This window comes from Mustela erminea, chromosome X (assembly GCF_009829155.1).
Source record: "Mustela erminea isolate mMusErm1 chromosome X, mMusErm1.Pri, whole genome shotgun sequence".
In the NCBI taxonomy this organism is placed as follows: Eukaryota; Metazoa; Chordata; class Mammalia; order Carnivora; family Mustelidae; genus Mustela; species Mustela erminea.
This window is the reverse complement of record NC_045635.1, coordinates 45,642,734-45,665,353: the sequence shown is the minus strand read 5'-3', so window position 1 is coordinate 45,665,353 and position 22,620 is coordinate 45,642,734. Positions and strand designations below refer to the sequence as shown.

General features: G+C 50.8%; 1 protein-coding gene across 9 annotated transcripts in view; it reads left to right on the top strand.

The window, feature by feature from the left end:
* Positions 1–20,587, top strand: part of FAM156A (family with sequence similarity 156 member A) — a 41,504-nt gene extending 20,917 nt beyond the window's left edge. For 3 of the 9 annotated variants that reach the window (XR_004282445.1, XR_004282446.1, XR_004282447.1), the window contains one exon: positions 808–1,303. Coding sequence is in view for 6 of the 9 variants with exons in the window: in XM_032329903.1 (XP_032185794.1) it covers positions 16,764–16,780; positions 19,219–19,906 (705 nt within the window). In the remaining 3 variants the exon portion in view is untranslated. Of the gene's footprint in view, positions 1–807; positions 1,304–12,884; positions 12,991–16,693; positions 16,781–19,150 lie in introns of those variants that run through there. The other 6 variants (XM_032329905.1, XM_032329904.1, XM_032329902.1 and 3 more) reach the window with 4 other exon arrangements.
* Positions 20,588–22,620: the final 2,033 nt, after the last annotated feature.

The window sequence follows — 22,620 nt, the reverse complement described above, 5'->3', positions numbered from 1 at the left end:
TATATCTTTGTGACGTTGGGTTGGGTGACAGATTCTTAGCTATGATGCCAGAGCACAGATAGTAAATGCCAAATGGATATAAATGAACTTCATCAAAATTAGGAAAAAAATTTTTGCTTTAAAGGACACCACAAGAATGTGGAAAAACAAATACAAAGAATGGGAGGAAATATTTGTGTATCGATAAGGGTCCAGTGTTCCGAATGTAGAATGAATTCTTACAAAATAACAGTAAAAGGACAACCCAATTAAAAATGGGCTAAGCGGGCGCCTGGGTGGCTCAGTGGGTTAAGCCACTGCCTTCGGCTCAGGTCATGATCTCGGGGTCCTGGGATCGAGGCCCGCATCGGGCTCTCTGCTCAGCAGGGAGCCTGCTTCCCTCTCTCTCTCTCTCTCTCTGCCTGCCTCTCTATCTACTTGTGATCTCTCTCTGTCAAATAAATAAATAAAATCTTTAAAAAAAAAAAAAAAAAAAAAAAAAAAAAAAAAAAATGGGCTAAGCATTTGAATAGACATTTCTGTAAAAAGATATACAAATATCCAAGAAGGGCATGGAAAGGTGTTCAAAAATATTAGTCGTTAGGAAAACAAAACCTGAAAGCACAATGAATTACAACTTACCACCCACTAGTATGGATAGAGTTTCAAAAATGAAAATAAGAAGTGTTGGGGAGGATGTGCAGAAACTGAAATCCTCATACATTGCTGGTGGGAATGCAAAATGGAACATCTGCTGTGGAAAATAGTTTGGCAGCTCCTCAAAAAGTTAAGCAGAATTGCTGTCTGACCCAGTTATCCCACTCCTAGGTGTATATTGAAGACAAGTGAGGACATAAGCTCTCGCAAAAACTTGTATACGAATGTTCCTGGCAACCTTAATCACAACCGTCGAAGAGTGCAAACAACCCAAATGCCAGCCATGTCATGAGTGTATCACGTGTGGTGATACCATATCGTAGAATAACGTTCAGGCAAAACAGAATGGAGCCGTGATACTTGCCACAACATGGATGAATCCTGAACACATTAAGCTGAGCGAAAGAAGCCATGCTCAAAGGCTGTTTGATGTGTGATCCTAATTAGTGGAAATACCCAGAATGGACAAATCTGTGGAGACCTGAAGCCCAGTAGTGAATATCCAGAGTTCCTGGGAGAGGGGATTGGGGAGGGACTGCTAATGGTAAAGGGTTTGTTTTGGAATTAGATACTGGTGACAGTTTACACAACCTTGTGCCTGTACAACTAAAAAGGGTGAATTTGACGGTACACGACTTGCAGTTCAATAAAATGAAAAAAAATTAAATGAAAGCAGTACGTACCTTTGAATAGGTTTTTGGCCATTTTTAGAAATGCAGTTGGCTACACCCAAAAGACATAGTAAGCTGTTCAAATCTTGTAGCCGGATGAGGTGTGTCCTTCTTGTCCCTGTTACCCGTATTTACAGACTGCACGTGCGCACACATATGCACGTACAGACCCTGGTTGACGTGGGAGTACTTCTTACATGCTACTCCCCATTTAAAAATATATATAAAAGTAAAATAAAAGCAAAATAAAGCTCTCTGGCCAGTACAGATTTGCTCCTCTCATTCCGTTTCAAGGCCAGTGGGTGCTCCACGGTATGATACGAACACGTCATCTCTCATTTCCCCTTCCAAAGGGTGTTGACTACTAAGGGCCATTTAGAGTTTCTTTCCCCCAGAAATTTCTTCTTGTCATTATACACACAGCTCTGTGCCTGTGTGAATATTTAAGACCAGTTGGTAGCAGTGGAGATTGCTGGATCAGAGGTTCCTTCAGTACAGAAATGTCTCTGAAGTACTTACTTGTGGACCTGATACTGGTCTAAATGCTGTGGAGACATCCCAGAAGACGCACACGTGCGCTACGTTTCATGAACTGAAATTGTACTGAGGGTGGGGACAGGGTGGAATCAGATGTTGATAGATGCTGCCACAGAGCCCTGCGAAGTTCTTTTACCAATTCATGCTTCCCTCGGGGTGGCTGGGGTAACAGATGTCCCTTTGCTGGCCACCTCAGCACCCCATTCATGGAGCAGGGGCTGTTGACAGGAGGCTGAGCGCTTTCTCCCAGGCTGCCTACAAGATCGTGGAGTCTGCAGCTCGAATGATGCCTGTGGGGATTTTTTTTTTAAGATTATTTATTTATTTATTTATTTGACAGACTGAGATCACAAGTAAGCAGAGAGGCAGGCAGAGAGAGAGGGGGAAGCAGGCTCCCTGCCGAGCAGAGGGCCCTATGTGAGGCTTGATCCCAGGACCCTGAGATCATGACCTGAGCCAAAGGCAGAGGCTTTAACCCACTGAGCCACCCAGCCGCCACTCCCCCCCCACCCCGACCGCCCGCCCCGCCACCGCCTTGGGGAATTTAAGAGTAGTGAGACTGATTGGGGCACATGGATGGCTCAGTTGGTTAAGAGCCTGTCTTCGGCTCAGGTCATGATCCCAGGGTCCTGGAATCAAGCCCTGCATCAGGCTCCCTGCTCAGCAGAGAGCCTCCTTCTGCCTCTCCTTCTGCCTGCCACTCTGCCTACTTGTGCTCTCTCTGTGTCTGTCAAATTTATAAATGAATGAATGAATGAATGAATGAATGAATGAATGAATAAATAGCGAGACCGAGAGAGAACAATCCACTACCCATTTAGGTGTATTCCCAGGTAGGAGGGGAGCTGGGGGTGATGTGATCCTCTCTGGGCAAATTACCAGAGTGTGTGGGAACAGGGGAGGGTGAGAGGTTGGTAGAGGAGTGGTGGGCAGTACCTGCCTGTACTGGGATGTACCACTGAGAGAGCCAGAAGAAGCAGTCCGCTTTGGGAGGGACAAGTGGGAGTGAGGGAGCCTTGTGTTCCCAAACAAACCATTGTGTGCAGGGTGCAGGGGAGCTCACTACTATGCAAGGACCTGTGCCTCTGCCAAGGTTGCCATCACCCCCCTTCTGACCCCAACCTGTCAGCTCTACAGATTCTGATTGTGTGGGGACCAGAGAAGGGGACAGTGGGGCACGTGAACGCTTCCCTGATGGGTGAGCAGGGCAGAGATGAAGGACACCAGTGGATCTGATTGGTCTAGATGGAATTGTCTACCAGGATCTTCCAGGGGAGAGAACTCCCAATGGCTGCAGGTCGGGTTGTCCTAGAGAGGTTAACGGTGCATAGGTGGGGCTTCGAAGAGTGGAGGTGGAAGTGGAGCGTTTGGAAACCTGCTGTGGAACCTCAGGCTGCTCATTCACCAAAAAAGGCTGAAGATGCTGGCCAGGTCGGTGAGATCACTGGCTTTTATTCTGTCCTCTAGTCTGTCTTCCAGTTAGGTTTTTTAACAGTGGATACTGGATCCCACAATATGGATACCAGTGCCCAATAAGCAGTCATGAAATCTTTCTCCAGTGTCCCGTTATGTGCCCAGCAGACTACATGCAGGTCCTGGATGGGCAGAGATCTTTCAGAGACATATTCATGACATTCTCCAGACCAGGTTTCTCCAGGGAATCCGACAGTGACCCACTCAGCCCAAAGAAGTGAACACTTAAATGATGGGATTTTAAGCAGGAGATGTCTGGGTGAGAGTAGGTAAGGAAGACATAGGTGGGTTCTCAAGTCAGTGAACTTCTCACCAGTCCTGACTGTATTCACACCTGAGTCTGAAAGGCTGCATATGTAAGACTGGGTTCCTGTGTTCCCCAGTTCCCAGGGGAAGTGGCCTCAGAGCTGGGCCAGTGTGTGTGTCCCCTGAGGAGGACAGGGTGCACCAGTTGGGCCCACATTAGGCTCTGTCCCCAAATCCCACAGCCTCACAGTAGATACATGCCCATGAGCAAATAGCCCTGCTCTGTTGTTGGCCTCATGGGGTGAGAAGAGGGGGGAAATGCATGCGCCTCACAGTTTGCACACCCTCATGCCACCTTTCCCTTTAAAGCAGAATTAGGGATTGAGAGGAGGGGACAGCTTTCCTCTTTGGGGAGATGATAAGGTGGAGGGGTGGGTGGAGCAGGGGCACCCCTCAGTGGTCAGGTGCGTGGTCTGTGGCACGTGTACCTGGCAGGGCAGTGTGAACCCCTTCACCATCTCCTTCCCCCACTCATGTTCACTGGCTTGCAAAGGATCTGCTGGCTGAAGGTGTCCCTTCTGTTCGGGGCTCCGGTGGACACTGGGAAAACCAGGTGGCTGCAATGCCTGCAAGGGTTAGGAGCTGAGAAGGCTGAAGGGAGCACTGTGTTCAGGGTGAATGAGCTGCCGGCCAGACCTTCCTGAAGGCAGGGTGGCGGGGACCGGACCTACTCTGAGCAGCATGGGACTGTCCTGCTCCACCTTCCACAGCTTTCGCTCCTCAGCAGGTGGGCTCTGGGACCTTAAGGACAGTGTGAGTCTCCTGAGTATGGTATGAACACTGCCAACCTAGACGATATCCCTATTTTGATGGGCGGAGGGCTCCACTGTGTGTCAAGCCTGGGGGGGGGGTGGGGGGAGCTGCTGCCCTCCTGGGCGTGGCCTGGGCCTAGTGCAGCTTTGTCTTTGTCCAGAAACAGCCAACAATGGCAAAACCTGTGAGTCACCCATCCTCTGGAAAAGGAGGTTCCTCGGGTGCCTGGACGGGCCCACTAGGATAGGGGCTAATACCCTGGAGACAGCTGTGTTCCTGAAAGGCTCTCTGTAATTCTGCCTTTTGGTCTCCTGTCTCACTGGTGGGGCTGGGTGAGACCTCATTCTGGCTCTCGTTGACATCTGTCTTGTATGGGGTGAATTTTTGTATTGAGGAGCAGGATGTCATTTCTCTGAGCTGGTTTGGGATCTGTCCAGGATTTGAGATGTCTTGAGCTGTGTGAGGGTGTGCCGGCATGTGAGATCACTGAGCTGTGGAGTGCTGTGTGTCCCAAGTGAGAGTTCTCTGGGCTATTTAGGGCTTCCTCCCAGCGTGTGAGGTATTTGACCCGTTTGGGGTGCAGGGTGCAGCATGGAAGGTGTTTGGGGCTGTTGCCATGCAGTACTTTAGGAATTAAGGTTTGAGCTCTCCTGACAGTGTGTGTCGAGGTTGGCATATTTGAGCGCCTGGGGGTCCAGTACTCTAGGTTGTGAGATCAAAAAGGTTATTTGTCACAGGACAGGGGGTGTCCGAGTAAGCTCTTTGTTCACAGTACAGGTGCTCTGTGCTGTTTGTGCGTCTGCATGCAGGGTTGTGAGCTCTGTGGTTGTGTGACATGCAGGGTGTGTGGTCTGTGAGCTATTTAATGTTCTATGTCGCAGGTTGTTAGATTCCTAAAATGTATGAGGGTCTGTATTTTATTTTATTTTATTTTTTTTTAATATTTTATTTAGTTATTTGATAGACAGAGATCACAAGTAGGCAGAGAGGCAGGCAGAGAGAGAGGAGGAAGCAGGCTCGCCGCTGAGCAGAAGAGCCCAATGCGGGGCTCGATCCCAGGACCCTGAGATCATGACCTGAGCCGAAGGCAGAGGCTTAACCCACTGAGCCACCCAGGCGCCCCGAGGGTCTGTATTTTAGAATTGATTTGTCTTTGAGCTGTTTCTTGTCTCTCTCCTCGTTTCTTGAGTTTCCAGGAATTTGAGTTCTGTGCCTTGTTTAATCTTGTGTGTCCACTGCATTGCAGTCTCCTCGCTGCCCTTTCCTGGGTCTGGAGCTCATTCTCTCCAGCTCCCAACAACCTGGCTTTCTTGTCTAGGCCAGTGAGTCTGTGTGGCTGGCTTCCCTCGATGTGTTATTAGGATCGTTTGGGTTTTGCTAGCTGTAGTGTGAGGTCCATGAGGTATTTGGGAGTCTGTGTCCAGGTTGTGATGCTTCCGAGCTGGGGTGGGGGGGATATTCCGGTCCCAGGGTGAGGTCTTCTATGTCTGTGGTGCTGTGTTGCAGGCATTGAAACTTCTGACCACGTGGCTGTTTATATTCTGACAGAGACTTTGTCACGTACCGAGTTCAGACATGAGGTGTTTGTGACCTCTGCCCAATGTTTCAGTCTGACAGCTGTCCAGAAAGACGGAGCTCGATCTGAATGAACCGCCGGGACTCATCCATTCAGCTCCCAGTAACCTGGCTTCTCGACCATTGACTCCCTGTGGTGTGCTTCCCTCAGACCCTTCCCTAGGGTTGGGGTCTCCCAATCCAGAGCTGTAACTTACCTATTTCATGCAAATCTCAAGTACAGTTTGAAATGGTAGTCAGTATCCAACTAAAAACACCAGAACCAGTGCTTCCCTAAAGATACTCTTCACAAGACATTTTACTGAATCCCAAGAGGTTCCAGGTAGGGACCCTGCTGCCCTTTTGATAGGGAGTTGTGGGAAATTTCCTTAAAATACGGGATTTTTTTTTTTAATCCTTTCTCTTGCTGGTACCTTGAGAGGCTCAGGCAAGAAAGGCATTCAATTTTACGTTTTTGACCAAACAAGCAAAACAACCCTAAAACACACACACACACACACACACACCCCACCCAGTACACCCAGTAGTAAATATAAGGAAGTTGTATTGGAAATGTAAATGGAATCCTGTGATTAATTATAAAACTAAATTTCTGATCACATTAGATGTCTGTCAGGATTGGCTGTATTCCAGCTGACAGGACAACCAAAGATGCCTTCTTTCTCCAGATCTCATAGGCTGCAGCTTATAATCTGATTACTGCGGTCTAAGTAATTGTAACCAGTGTAGGAATCACAGACCCTATTAAAAGCACGTCTTTTCCTGTGTCACATCATGACACCTCTGCCTGTGTGTGTGTGTGTGTGTGTGTGCGTGTGTGTCTCCCCCGTCCCCCCACGCCCCTCCTCCTAGACAGACTTTCTCAGGAAATACAGGAGGCACTACCAAGGAAACAGACTCTGACCCTTGGAACACAGACTGGAGCCCAGTGATGTCCCGGGCTCTAGCAATGCCCATTAGAAGTCTCAGTCTCATCTCCGCTAAAAATGGCAACCTAATTAGAGAAAAGAGAAAAACAGCTATTCTTTCAGACAGCAACCGGTCGCGCATGGCTCGGAAAACGCTAGTCCTGAGACACTAATGTGCGCACGGCCTGTTGAGGGAGATTCTCCCTCTCTCGCTCTCAGGCCCTCGCTTTTGCTCGTTCCTTCCCAGGATCAGGTTCCCACCACCCCGCGGCTAGCACACCCCCTCGGTTCCTCAGCCCAGGCCGTGAAGCGCACCTTCCAAAAATGGAAGGGCTAAGACTAAGACCACCGAGAGGAAAAGTCCTAGTCCTCCCGGCTTCCTAGGCCGACCAGCCACGCGCGTGCGCGCGCGCACACCCCAGGAGAGGAGGGGCTGCGTGACGTCATAGGAATGGGCCCAGGGGCCCGAGGCCCGGTGCTTTTTATCCTTTCTCGGGCTGGGCTGGGCGGGGCGGGGCGGGGAGGGAAGGGAGCCGGGAGGTCTGGGGGCACATTGGGCGCATCTCCGTGGACCGCGGCTTGGGTGCATGGAAACCCTGATGAGAGCGCCCCCATGGTGGCGCATCAGAGACGAGTACTTCCTGAGATCCCCGGGAGCGTTTCCGGGGGCTGCAGGTCACGTGGCAGACGACGCACGTCGTTCTCAGCTGGGTGGGCTGACCAGGGAGGGGCTTCTCTATGACAGCCTGTTTAGGTCCCTTGCAGGGGCCACGCGCGAGATCTGTGTTACAAACTTTGGTTTTCTTACTAGGGGTTTTGCGTAGGCTGGGCATGCACGCGGGCAAAGGCAAAAGCAAAACTAGGAGAGAGCTTGTCTATTCAAGCTCTTGCAATCGGGAGAGCACCCCATCTGAAGATCAGTGTGTGTCGGCAGGGTGGTTTTGTCTTTTCTTCATAGGGATAAGTAGACACGTTACAGTGGAGAGATTTAAGGTAGGGGTGTTTCTGCATTCAGGACTAGTCTCCGTCTGTGGACCAGGAAATGTTTCTCTCCGTATCTAGCTAGTTTCGGGAGGATTGACCTTTCTAAGTCTCAGTGGCTGTTCCTGAGACAGCAGGAAGCTGGGGGAGACTGTCTGACCCTTCAGCCAGAAGAGGAAGGTCCGTGTTTGGCCTTCTCACATCTAAACCCGAGTCGCCCAAGAGACTGATGGTGGGTATGACAAAGAGTGAACAGCAAGCCTTCTCAAAGATAGAAGGGGCAAGAGTGGTCCTTCCGGGTCAGCCATTTCTGCACGGCGAAAGCCTGTGGAGATTTCTTTCCTGTGGCTTTTGTCATGGCTCAGGTGAAGTTCAGCGTTGTCTGTGGGGTAAAAATGCGCCTGCCCTCTTTTGTGCCTGTCCAAGCAGATATCCAGATAAGCAGAGATTCTCTTTTTAACTCTGGAAGTAATCGATACCTGACGAGCACTTCATGGTTTTTGAAAAGTACTGTTTTCCTGATCTAAGTGAAGGAAGCAGAATGAGTCATTATCCCAGAATAAGATCATTGTCCTCATCTTACAAGTGAGGAAACTGACCACAGAGGGGTTCAGTTATCTGCGTAAAGTCACACAGGGAGTAAGTGGCGGGGCCCTGATTTCAAATCTTGGTATGGATGGCTTCATCACCTGTCGGCCATGCAGGAACATAGTGTTGGTTTCCAGATCCACACATTTGGTTCTGTCCTCTCTGAAACTACACACCTCCTGAGACAACTGACAGGCCTACAGACAGATTGCACTCAAAAAGTGCTAGCCAGTCTCTGGGACACTGGGGATGACCTGACGGGGAAGAGAAGTGTTGGAGGAAGTAGGTCCCAAAGGCTCACCACGATCCCTGAGGGAGAGCCTACCAGAGGAAGACTGAAGGGCCTGAAAGGGGCCTGTGTTTCTGAGACGGGCTGATGGGCTAACCTATGGCTCGTGTATTCAGGACGTTGCTTTGAATTATATTTTTTTTGTTTTAGCACTGACAATCCGTGCTGCGTGTTGAAAACACACAAGGCAGTTAAGTAAAACCAACCAATATATGGATAGGTAGAGAGAATCCCGTTTGACCCAAGGAGTACCTACCTGACTGTCAAACAGCTCTGTGCTGTGCAAAGGAAGAGCATTTTCTTAGACTGAATGAAACAAATTAGCTCTTTTTCCTAATTTTTAGTATCCTTCCCTTCCAGATGAAACAACTCAGGCACAGAGAAGCTGGGTCAGCTCCCCCAACTATTTGAGGTACTAAGTGGTTGAGTGCAGAGGCAGAGAATACACAACGTGTCCAGAACTGACTGCGTCCACCCCCACTCCCCATACATCTGCATCTCCTCCGGTGTTGCCAAACTCAGTGAAAAGCAGCCTTCTACCCAGCTGCTTGGGCCAGCGATCCTTAAACCCATCCTTCCTCGGGCAGCTGGGTGGCTCAGTCAGTTAAGCACTGCCTTCGGCTCAGGTCATGATCTCCGGGTCCTGGGAGTCCTGTCCCGCATCGGGCTCCTTGCTCAGCGGGGTGTCTGCTTCTCCCTCTACCCTTCCCCTCACTCACGTTCTCTCTCTCACGCTGTCTCTCTCAAATAAAATCTTTTTTTTTCTTTTTTAAAAAGCCCTCCTTCCTTGCTGCCTCTCTCACCACCCCTCAGTTACCAAGGCCTGTCAATCCAACTTTCTCCATCCTTCTAAATAAGATCTTGACACTTCTTCCATCACTACGGTTCGATCCCTAGTCCAGATGACCCTCTTCTGTGCTTGATAATCACCACCAATCTTGACCCTTGGCCACAAGTGTTTTCATCCCACTGCCTGAGGGACCCTTCTTAAATCTTAATCTGGTCTTGTCTACCCTGCTCAAAACTCTGCAGGGGCATCCTGCTGTTTTTAAGATCACATCTGCCTCTTGGACTCGGCATAGCAGGCCTTGCCTACCCACAAATGCCTCATCTTCAGCACACCGCCTCCTGCTCCACCCCATGCCACATTTCCAGCCCCCTTCCACTTCTTTCTGTTTAGCAGGTGGCCAGTGAACCCAGACGCTCTCTTCTCTCTACCTCTCATTTCCCCAGCCCCACGCATGCCATCCCCTGTGGATCGAGGATTCACTTCACTTGCCTGATTCCTACCTATGTTCAGCTGGCAGGTTCAGTAGAGGGCAATCTCCACTTAACGCGAGGAGTACCTGGATGAAAAGGCACTGTTCACAGAACTTTGTGCTGAAAAGAAGTGATGGAGATTCCATTATAAATTCCCCCAAATGGACAGAGGTTTTACTCTGGACCACAGTGAGCTATTTGGAAATGCAGTCTGACGGCAATTTGGCCTTTCTGGAAAAGGCCTCCTTGCTTAGAGTAGGATTACACTCGGCAAGGATCTCACCTCATGTTACATGGAGCCTTGGATCCACGGGACTCGGACTTTGGAATGTGGCCCACATTTTCCAGTGTGAAGGGGTCCTTCCTTCCGGTGAGGAGGGATAAGCAGAAACATGGGAAGAATATGTCATTAGGGCACCTGTGACCCAGGACATTAAGCAGGCCTGCAGCCACCTCCCGTGGACTTTGTTTTGATGTGCTAGTTTTTCAGTGGAAGTTGCAGTCTGAGTTTTCTGTTGGAACAAGAGAAAGTATATGAACTGGTCTTTCCTTTACAAGGGGTTTGATTAATTTGTTCCTGTGGCGGTGGAGGAAGCAAGGATTAGCTGCCTGCTCCTATGGGAACTCTCCAGGGGAGTCTGACAGTGCCTTTGTATGAGTCCCTAGGGGCCCCCACCAGGTGCCCGCAAGCCCTAGAGGAAACTATGTCGGTCCCTCGAGCATCCAGTGGAGAGTGTGAACCCACCACTGGTTTCTCCCTGCCATAGGCTCAACTCAGCTACAAGGATTAGCCGCATTCACTACAACCCCTGTAAGCACAGCACACCTGAGCATGAAAAGAAGTGTGTGCCTTGGACAAGACAAAAGGTGGAACCACCAGTGCAACCAGTACTGCCCCAATTCTCAGCCCCGGCCGGAGGGTGGGACTAGACTCCCAGGGGCCTGGCCTACTTTCCTCCATTGCTGACGTGTCTCTAACACAGGGATGGTGTGATTGCCTCTTCCCGCAGCCTAGGTCTTGAGGAGCCAAGGTGTGCGTGGTAGATACAGTGTGATTACCCAGGGACTCGGGTAAGTCTGAAAGCCCAGCGTCCTTAGACGGGGAAGCAAGCCGAAAGGAGCCAGTAGCTGATGCAGGAGAGGGTGGATCTGGAAATCCCACCTCCGTTTTGCCTGACTTGAAAGCCAGTCTTGGCGCTCACGCGACGACACACCTGGATTGTGTTTCAGTTGCTGAAATGCAGATACTGTTCCACGATTGCATAGTCATCGTGGTCCCAATACCGTGTCCACCTTGAAACACGGGTCCCTGGCAGGGTAGAGCAACCCCAAAAGGTTCTAAGACTCTGTCTGCCCTCTGAGGAGCGGCCCCGAAGCAACAGCCCTGGAGTCCCTTGGCGTGGGAGGCTTGCCTCAGAGCCCGCCGCTGAGCAGGACTTCAGCTTCCAGCCTTCCCCTGTGGAGAGGCCTTTTGCCACGTTAGAGGGACTTCTGTGATCCACCCCACTCCCCAAACTCGGTCTCCACCAGTCCCACCCTGTTCCCCAGAGACTATGAATGGAGAGGCAAGCGGAGCCAGAGGAACTGCTTTTGGCGGCTGCGTCACCGTCGCGGAGCTGGCCAAAGGGCAGTGGTGGTTGGAGCTCGGTAGACTGAGGCCGAAAATCTGGCTCTGCGTGTGGGGATCTCTGGGTTTTTCAGCTGGCAGGTCTGGAAAATGTGGGTGATCCGAGTGCTTGCCTCATCAGCCTCCACCCGTGAGAAGTGGGTCCTGACCAAACACACACGTACACTTAGAGAGGGGGAAGACGCCCTCCTCTGTGTTCCTAAGGTACTGCGACTTAAATTCCACCATCAGTGTTCCCACAGAACGAGTGGTGGTCATCTGCTGGCAGATTCAGCCTACCTCGTCCCTGCATCCCCAAACCGTGTCCAGGAAGCCCACGCGTGGTATTCAGCTGGCGCTTAGAGCACGTTTTGTCAGCGAATGAGAGACCCTGACCCAAGGTGACCTTATGACTTCACCATAAAGGGTAGCTATCGTACCAGCTATTTCTGGATTACAAATGGAGGAAACAGGACATCTCTGTACTCAGATTCTCTTTGGGAGGAGGAGGAAGGTTGCATCTTTTGTACCACCTCTAACTGCAGATGCTAAAAAAGAAAAACTGCGAGGCTATAAAGATCTTTTAATTGTGTGGGACACTCTGTCGCCCCATCAGCCACAGTTCTGATCTCACAGTGGAACTTGGATCGTGATCCTCGGAACACCGGTGAGCTCAGGGAGTGTCTTCCAAGGGACCGGTGCACACAGCAGGTGCCCACAGTGATGTGTCCAACAGGTGGACTGTTGAGTGAATTCAGGCTGCTAATTAAGGGTGTGATGCTATGGCTAGAGCACAGATGCCCTTGGGGACAGGGACACGGGCTCCCAGGTGAAGGGTGTGTCGGTCTGGGGGAGTGCTGTCAGCCTCTCAGGGAGGTGCTCTTCCTCACTGTCCTTCCAGCTCTTTGCCAGACATGCCTCTTCTCTGAATGGTCTTCTCCTCCTCTGCCTATCTTCCAGCCTGATACAGGCTGTCACTCAGCATCTGTGATCTCTCGGTGTTCTTTGTGGTCCAGCCGACTGAGTTGAAGCTCCCTCACCCAGCAGGATCTGGAGCCTGTCACCCTCTGCTGTCCCCGCTTTCTGTGAGGCTCTCATTCCCTGTCCAGCCCCCCGACAGTATCTGTGCTGTGGCCCGGCAGCCTCTGCTCCAGACGCTTCTTCCTCAGTGTTCCCTCTTGTCTGGAAAGTCCTGACCCAGATACCTGCCTCTCGGACTCCTCTCCCTGTTCACACTGTTGGCGGAAGGTCGCCTCCTCGAGAAGCCTGACTGGTCTCACTCCCCTGGGATTACTTTCTAGGTTAGGCGTTGGAGCTTACAGATCACCCGGAGAGGCAGTGCCACCAGGGGTGCTTACATCTGGAGTCAGGATGCCCCTGGGCTGCAGTTCCGTCTCTTGGCTGCAGGTGAGCTCTTGAGATGTCACTTACCCTCCCCACACAGGCCTTTTCTCCTTTGGGACCATGGAAGATACACGGATTCTGCGGGGTTGATACATCAAATGAGATGTTCAGAAAGGGCCTCACATTCTCCTTTATTCCATTTGGTAGGTATTCGTGAATGCCCCCTGAGGTTGAGGCTCTGATGGGTGAACAGGACAAAGTCCCTGGACTCTGCCAGGGCCTGGGCTAGTGAGCAGGGTGTTGTGAAAGTTCGCGGTGGGGTGGGGGTATGGGGGAAGTTCAGGGGAAGGAGAAGAAGGCTTGCTGATAGAAACGCTGCCTGAATCCCCAGACGGGGTAAGAGGCGAAGGGCTTCCTCACTGCCATTACCTTCCCAGACGTTTCGTTCAGGACAGGTGTGGCATCACCCTCCAGTCCTCCTGGCCGAATGAGAGGAATGAGGGTGTGAGCCGGTGCTGGCCAGTGGGAAAGGAAGAGACTGTTTGCTGGGAAACTCCCTTGTTCATACAAAAGATACAGGACTGGAAAGTCTCTTTTTGGCACTGGACCTTGTTGTATCTGGATGTTGGTCTTGGAACATCTGTTCCAGAAACGGCCACATCAGAGCTGGAAAGAACCTACGTCCTTGATGGCATCACTGGACCCCGGAGTGTGCCCACCCGCACCCACCCTTCCTCCTGATTTCGTTAGTGTGGCTGTGACTTGCCTTTGTGCTCAGGCCTGTTTGCAGAGGGGTCTCCTCCTTACTCACAGCACGAAGCTGACTTCCTGATATGGTGAGCATCATGGGGTCTGGTTCTCTGTTGTTTTGTGGAACCCACACCATATAATGGGTAAGGACACAAGCTCTGACCCTAGACACCCTTCCTTCCAACCCAGTTCTGCCACTTGCAGTCACGTCCTCTGGAGAAATTTACTTGGCCCTCTGTGCCTTACTCTCCTCACCTGTGAAATGGGTTTGTTATTCTTTGTAATAACAACACCAGACAGAGAAGAGTGCATTTCTGAGTACGTAATGAGGTCATGCAGAGGTGGTTCACAGAATTGGGCCTGGCACGTTCCCTGTCATCACAACCACTGAGGCTGCCACGGGATAGGTTGCAGGTCACGCTTCACACTGAATGAGCCACGGCCAAGAACATGGAGACGGCATCAGACGTGTCTCTTCAGCCCCAGAGACTCTCTTTCTGTGCCACTGTCTTCTCATGCTTGGCGTCACGCACAGATGACCCCTCACCAGAAAGCTGGGCTTTCCCACTGTGGGTCTCCCATTTGGGGGAACACAAATATACATCATGTTCCATCGTGCACATGAATTCAGGTCACTCCCGTCCGGTCCTCAGATAGCTAGGGGCTGCTTCTGGTGCCGTGGGGGGGTGGGTAAGGGGCAGGGGAGGGCAGGGCAGGTAACAGAGCACGGGACGCTCTGGGAGTGCCACGTGGTATCGGCAGTGCTTTGTGTCCCGGTGCCTGCCTTGATCTCCAAACTCCCCTCCCTGCACCCCAGCATTCGGTTGACACTCTCACCCGATTCCGGGGCAGACCCCGCCACATCAGTCTCTCTCCTTCAGCCTCAAATTGCTCCGGGTAGAAGGGCGTCACTCTGCCTCCGTGAGGTTTGTTGGGAGACCCGCGGGAGACAATAGATGAGAACCACGTAGCTGACATTACCTGGCACGCGGAAGGCACTCAGTAAGCGGCGGCATCACCTGTCCCGCTTCTGTAATCCCTAGCAGCTGGCCTGCACATGGTCCGATCTCCTCCTCTCTGGGGCGGCTGCTCCCGTCCCATCGTGTATGTGTGCCACCCCTCCTGTATCCGCTGCTCTGCTGACTGACAGCTGGGTGCTTTCCAGTCTCCTGGCTCCTGGGGAGAAAGCCGCAGCGCACAGGGGAGTGCGGGCATCTCTTGGAGATGCCGATCTCCGTTCTTCTGGATGTATACCCAGGGGTGGGATTGCTGCATCACATGGTAGGTTTTTTGGTTTTGTAGTTCTTGGTGCTTTGGAGGGGGGCACCCTGCTGTGAACAAGAACCTGTGACGGTTTCACTTTTAACTTTTGGAGGAACCTCCATACCACTTTCTGTTGTGGCTGTGCCAGTTTGCATCCCACCGACGGGGCACAAGGGTTCCCGTGTTCTTGCTTGCCTAGTGACACTTGTGATCTGCTGTGTTTGGTAGTTGGTTTGACGAGACCTGTCGTCACGTGTGCAGCCCGACGTCTCATTGTGGTGTTCACGTGCCTTTCGCTGATGGTTGGGGATGTGGAGCCACGTTCCACATGCCTTTTGGCCACTTGTGTGTCTTCTTTGGGGAAGTGTCTATTCAGATATTTCGCCCGTTTTTACATTGGTTTGCTTGTTTTCTTGCTATTGAGTTAGAAAAGTTCGTTAGACGTGGGGAAAATCAGCTCCTTGTCAGATAACGCGGTTTGGAAATGTTGTGCCCATTTCGCAGATTGCCTTTTCGCCTTGTTGGTGGTTTCCTTCGCTGTGCTGAAGCTTTGAAGTTGCATGTAGTCCCACTTGTCTGTTTTTGCTTTTCTTGCCTGTGCCGTGGGTGTTGATTCCACAAGATCATCACCAAGACCCGTGTCCTGCAGCTTTTTCCTCTGTGTTTTCTTTCGGGAATTTACAGTGTGGGGTCTTATATTTAATCTTCAGTCCCCTTTGGGTTGATTTTCATGTGTGGCGTAACAGAGGGTCCACTGTCATCCTTTTGCATGTGGGCCTCCAGTTTTCCCAGCGCCATTTGTCAGTGTCCTTTTCCCTGTTGCGTGTTACCGGCGTCCTCGACCAGGTCCGTTGACTGACTGTGCCTCGGGTTTATTTCTGGGTTCTGTTCTGTTCCATTGGTCTGTGTCTGTCTTTCCGCCAGTACCGTACTGATTTACTTACTGTTGCCTGGGACTGTGTTTGGAAATGAAGAACTTTGGTACCTCCAGCTGTGTTCTTCCTCAAGGTGGCCTTGGCCGTCCTGGGTCTTGTGTTGTTCCAGATGCAGTTTGGGATTGTTTTTCTATTACTGAGAAATGCCACTGGGGTTTTGACAGGCATAGCATGGAGTCTGTCATTTTTCTTTCTAATCTTTCATCTTAAACTGTAGATGACATGGATTAATGAGTTATATGCCAGATCTGAGGATTGCCTTAGTTGGTTTTCACTTACTGAACCACCCTTGCTTTCCCGAGCTAACCCACTTGATCATGGTGTATTTTCTCTGAACAGATTGCTGGATACCACTGCTGGCATTTCGTTGAGGAATTTTGTGCTTGTGCTCAGAAAGAATATTGGTTGGTAGTTTTTTTTTTTCTTGGCATCAGTGAAATTGTAGCCACAGAAATCACTTGCACATGCCTCCTTCGCTTAGTTTTCTGGAGGAAATTGTGTAGAATTTCTGCGTGTGTCTGTTTTTCCTGTCGATACTTGGTAGAGTTCACTGCCGATACCGTCTGGGATTGTCGTCAGAGGTTTTAAACAACCGATTCAATTTCTGTGAACGATACGGAATCGTGCGTGTTATTTTGCCTTAGATAAGTTTAATAGTTTATCGGTTTGCTAGTTGTTGCATTTACATACATAGATTTGAATGTAATACTGCCTTCTTACTTCTTTCATATTTGCTGGGTCTCTAGCGAAATGTCCTCTTTCATTCCTGCTATTGGTAACCTATTTCTTCTCTCCCTCTTTTCTCTCTTTTTCTCCAGTTTCCTTGAGACAGAATTGACACAGCAACGCAGAAGGGATACAACAATAATACTGTGACTTACACATACCATGAAAGGATTACCTCAGTAAGCCTAGTTGACATCCACCGTCTTCTATAGATAGAAGAAGAAGAAAAAGAAAACAGGGTTTTCCTTGTGAAGAGAACTCTTGGGATTTACTGTCTAACAACTTTCATCTATACCACATGGTGGTGTTAACTAGAGTCATCATGTTGTACATTATGTCCCCAGTACTTATTTATCTTACAACTGGAAGTTTGTTCGTTTTGGCCGCCATCCTCCAATTTTTCCTCCCTCCCTAGATCGCCACCTGTGATAACCACAAATCTGATACCTGTTCCTATAAATGTGGGAGGGTTTTTCCAGTCCTCTGTATGAGTGAGGTCATACCGTATTTGTCTTTCTCTGACGTACTCACTGAGCATAATGCCCTCAAGGTCCATCTCTGTTGTCACAAATGACAGGATTTCCTCCTCTTTTATGGCTGAATTGTGTGTGTGTGTGTGTGTGTGTGTGTGTGTGTGTGTGTGTGTGTTTTCTTGATCCGTTTATCTGTCAAGAACACCTAGATTGTGTCCCGAGTCTTGCTTATTGTAAATAATGCTGCTGTGAACATGGGATGCCCATATGTCTTTGACATAGTAGTTTCATTTCTTTCAGGTACATTCTCAGGAATGGAATGTCTGCATCATATGGTAGTTCTGTTTTTAATTTTTAGAGGAATCTCCATACCGTTTTCCATACCGACTGCGCCAGTTTACAGTCCTGCCAACAATGCAAAAGATTTCTTTTATTTTTAAGACTTACTTATTTGAGGAGAGTGCACTGGGGTGGGGGGACAGAGGGGGAGGGAGACTTAAGCAGACTCCCCGCTGAGCGTGGAGCCCGATGCGGGGCTTGATTGCACAACCCCGAGATCGCAGCCTGAGCCAAAACCAAGGGTCAGACGCTCAACCAGCTGCACCATCCAGGCGCCCCATGATTCCTTTATTCTCCCCATCCGAGCCAGCATTTTCATCTCTTGTCTTTTTGATGCTAGCCATTCTAACAGGTGTGAGGTGACAGCTCATTGTGGTTTTGAATCGCATTTCCCTGACGATTAGTGGTTTGGAGCAGCTCTTCATGTCCCTATTGGCCATCCGTACGTCTGCTTTAGAAAAATGTCCGTTCACATCCTTTACCCATTTTTAAATCGGATTACTAGCCTTTTTGCCATGGAGTTGTATGCGTTCTTTGTATATTTTGCATCTGACCCCTTTGACAGATACATGGTTTGCAAATACCTTTTCCTGTTCCATAAGTTGTCTTTTCACCTCGTTGGTGGTTTCTTTGGTGTGCAGCTTTTTAGTTACATGTAACCCTGCTGCTTTCTTTTTTATTTTATTTTCTGTGCTTTGGGGGTCAGAGCCAAGAATTCATGGCCAAGACCCGTGTCAAGGAGTTTTTTTGTTCTGTATCCTCCTAGGAGTTTTGTAGTTTCCGGTCTTCCGTTGAAGTCTTTAATCTACTTCAGGTAAATTGTTGTGTGTCTAAGTCAGGAATCCCGCTTTCTTCTTTGACATGTGAATATCCCATTCTCACAGCACCATTCATTGAAGAGACTGTCTTTTCTCCATTGAGTATTCTGGACTCCTGTGTCAAATGTTGGTTGACCATATACGCCTGGGGTCATTTCTGGGCTCTCAGTTCTGTTCTGTTGGTCTGTGTGTCACTTTTTATGCCAGGACCACACTGTTCTGATTTCTCTGGCTTTGCCATATGGCTAGAAAGCAGGAAGTGGGATGTATCTTGCTTTGTTCTCCTCTCTGCTTTTCTTCTTTTCCTTCATCAGTCCTGTGAGAAGTGTATCAGTTTTATTGATTATTTCAAGGAGGCAACTTTTGATGGGAGTCCCTCTAATGTGCCTTGTCAGAAATTTCATTGATTTCTGTTCTTAGGCTTTGGTAAATTCTTATTTATTCTTACAGGGGATTTTGAAATGGTTTCCACAGGCTTGAGTGTCCTTTTTAGGTAGATGAATGCCAGTGAAAATGGAAAAGAATGTGTCCTTCCCTGTGGTGGAAATGCTTTGATTTTAGTAAAAGTCTGCTTTTCGAAGGTACACGAACACCTAGAAGGAGAGCACATGCCAGTCACCCATGGATTGTTGTTAAAATGATGCTTGAGAACGGTCATAAAACGTCAGCAGGGAATTAGCATGGTCATTTGCCATGACAGGTCACGTGGACGCGATAGCGGATCTCACTTCTGAGACTCTGATCCTGTGCCGTCAGTATCCTGAGCTCTCGGAACCGCATTATCACACTGAAAGCGCAGAACAGTCCTCGCGACCAGGGCTCATTACTGTCCCCATTTCACAGGTAGGAGACAGAGGCACACAAAGGTTAAGTCAGGGGAATTATAACGGGTTTTCTCTCTTATCACCATGTGCTGCAGTCTGGGCTCTTCTGGCCGTGCACATCCCTCGCTACCTTCATCTTCTTCCTTCCTTCCTTCCTGTCTAGACCCAAGGACCAGGTGGTGCTGTGTGATCACCGACTACACCTCTCCATGGATCCAGTCCAGAAATGTAACTCCACGTTGACCCCTGAATCTTCCCCAATGATCTCTGAAGAGACTTCCCGAGAAGTCACAGCAGCCTCCCCTCCTTCCTTCTCAGAACTGCTGATGATGGGCCTCGGTGACCTCAAAACCGGTGTGGGCACAAAACACCCTGCCCCTCTGCCAGAGGGGCTGCTCCAGCAGCGGTACAGGGATGAGAAAACCCTCCAAGAGAGGCGGTGGGAAAGGTCAGCGTCCCCTCAGAGGAAGAGAACCCTGCTGGGGCACATGAGACGGCGACATCTCGATCACGGGGCACCTTACCGGGTCGAGAGGAAGGCCAGGATCTCTTCCTTGGGGGACAGAGATCAGAACAGATTCAGATGTGAATGTCGATACTGCCAGAGCCACAGGCCCAGTGTCTCTGGGATGCCTGCAGAGAGGAAAGGGGCCCCGCATCCTTCCTCCTGGGACACACTGGTGCAGGGCCTCAGTGGCTTGACCCTCAGCCTGGGGACCAGCCGGCCCGGCCTTCTGCCCGATGGGGTGCTCCAACAACAGGAAAGAGAGGAGAAACTCCAACGGGAGATGCAGCAGGAAAGCAAAAGAATGTTCCAGAGGCTCCTAAAGCAGTGGTTGAAAGAAAACTGAGGCTCTCGTCCTCGCGTGACAGAGATCGCTACGGATTCAGAGGTGGAGGCTGGCGTGGCCAGATCCTGAGCGTGGAATCCTTTTGGGGACCAAAGAGTAAGAAGCACTCAGAGAAGTCAGAGAAGGAACAAGACTGGACACTCTGTCCGTGTGAGCATGGATCCGATCCTGGGAAGGTCCTGCTCTTTCCTGCCTGGAATTTCTGGATCACCGTGGGGCTTTCTAGGGGATGCTGCATACCAGGGGTCCTTAACTTCTGTATCACAGCTCCCATGATGCATGTTGTCCCTTTCCCACCCCGGATCTCTGTCTCTCCTCCCTGCCTCGTTGTCAGTAAGATGTAGGCTTTCTCTGAGCATGAATGCCCTGGTGACAGCCGTGTGCTTTTGTGCCGTGTCACTGACTGCCTCCCAGAAGCAGCACTAGGTCTGCCGGGATGCCCGGACGCTCAGCTGGGCTCCACTTCCAAGAATCTGGTGCTAAGCCAGGCGCGGAAAGGGACGTAGAACTGGAACGTGGCGGTTCACCATTGTGTTCTCTGTGTAAGCCGTTGTGAATGTGCTGAGCTAACTGTAGGTCCACATTTCCCTGCTTCGTGACATTGATAGTATTCCCCTGGGCGGAATTCCTGACGGGTTCCCTCATCACGCACACCAAATAAATACACGTGTGAAAGGAAAATAGCTCTGGAGTTCTGGTTTCTCGATCCCTGTTGCTTTCTGCTTTGTAGGATCTGAGATCACGACATCTAAATCCTAGGGCAGCAGATCACGCTTTCTCAGGAGGAGAACTCTGACCTGTGTGGCTTCCCAGCAGGGGCTGGGGAGGGCACCCGGGGATAGCATCACGTCACCGTTTGCGGCCCTGCGGTGGGACCAGCCTTCACATCAACCAGGAGCAAGGGGAAGAGAGCCTTCCTGCCCACAGAGAGCAGGAGGCAGCGTCCGCTGCCCACGGTAGGAGGTCCCACAGGATGGTGCCGGTTCCCCTGGCCTTAGGATCTTCAGGTGCCACTCCTCCTCCGCTGCCTGGTGTCGCTGGGTTGGTGCGTGGGAATACCAGTTCCAGGCCTGCTGCGGGACAACCAGAGCATCGCTCAGTTACTGAAGAGTCATTTTGGGATTTAGACAATGTGCCTTTGCAGTTCAGGAGGTATGAAGGAATCCATCTACCTTCCTTCCCCAACACACACACACACACACACACACACACACGGTCCAATGCTGTGTACCCAAGAAGTGCCCGTGCAGTTCCTCTGAATGGATGGTAAATTGCTTTCTTTCAGGCTCTGTGTTTAGGTAGTGCCCGGAGCTGGGCTGTTGCTGTGAGTCTCCTGCAGAGGCAGGTGACTTGAGCACAGGTACGTTTCTTTTGTTCTGAACCTGGGATCTTGTCCCAGAGCTTGGGAGCTCATCTGACCCCACCAGGGTTGTCTCCCACTTGCAGGGAGAAGGTAAATAAAGCAAGACTTTTCTTTTTTTTCTTGGATGATTATTGATTTATTTATTTGAGAGAGAAAGAACATGAGTGGGGAGGGAGTAGGGGCTGAGGGGAGAGAGAAGTCCACTCCCTGCTGAACAGGGAACCTACCACAGGGCCCTGAGATCATGACCTGAGGCAAAGGCAGACGCTTACCCGACTGAGCCACCCAGGTGCCCTCAAGCAGGACTTTTCTTTCCTGAATCTCTGAGGCCTCAGTGCAGACTGGTCATTTGGGGTGTGGTGAGCAGGAGTAAAGTGGCATTTCCCTTTATTGATGGTGTCCTCGCTATCAGACAATATGCTACATATTTCCGCACCTCAGCTTGTGTAATCCGCTGCCAAAGACCCTTGGTGGAGCAAGACCTCAGTCTCGGGGAGGGAAGCAGAGTGGGCGGGGAAGCAGAGCACAGACAGGTGAGGTGACTCGCTCAGTGTCATGCAGGCACCGAGAGGGGGAGTGCACACAAACCAAGGTGAACTGCATTCAGAGTGGGCACTCTCCACCCGCTCACCACCTGTAACCTCCATAAAGGCTGCGGGTGAAGTGCCGAGAACCGGTGACTTGGCTGGACGTTTCCCAGCTGCAAGCACCAAGTCTTACAAGGTGCATCTTTGAGTCCTCTGCAGGATGCTTGGGGGCAGGGCCGGTCTTCCCCCACCCGGCAGAGTTCGCAGAGACAGGAACGAGGTGGCCTCACCCCAGCAGCTGTGCCAGCCACCATCAGATGCAGAGCCACTCGTGAAGGTTTCCTTACCTCCCTTGCCTCCCCGACTCTGTGCTAGGCTGCCTGCTGGGCGGGGGAGTCGGAGTCATAGCGAGATGGTCCCAGCCCTCGGGAACTTGAGCCTTTAATCAGGGAGAGCTGTGACACCCAGACAGACGTGTGGCGCGAGCCGTCCTGGATCCCCTGTGCCGCTGTCTTGCCGCAAGACGAGAGGAGCGGGGAGGATCGGGCTGGGGCCCTGTGGACCCTGGGGCTTGCTGAGGGTCCTCCTAACCACAGACCTGGGGGCACCTGGAGAATGGGTCGGTGGGTGTACCTGAGGGACTCACTGGTGCCACCCCATCTCCACCTCAAAGCCATGGTCCCCTTGCCTGCGTGTACGAGCATCATCTGAGGGTCCCATCTGACATGGCATACGGTCCCCAAGATCCTGACTGGGATCCAGGATCCAGCGACGTCTAGAAATGTTCAGCGTGCCAGGTTCCAGATCAGAGGCAGAGGCAGAGC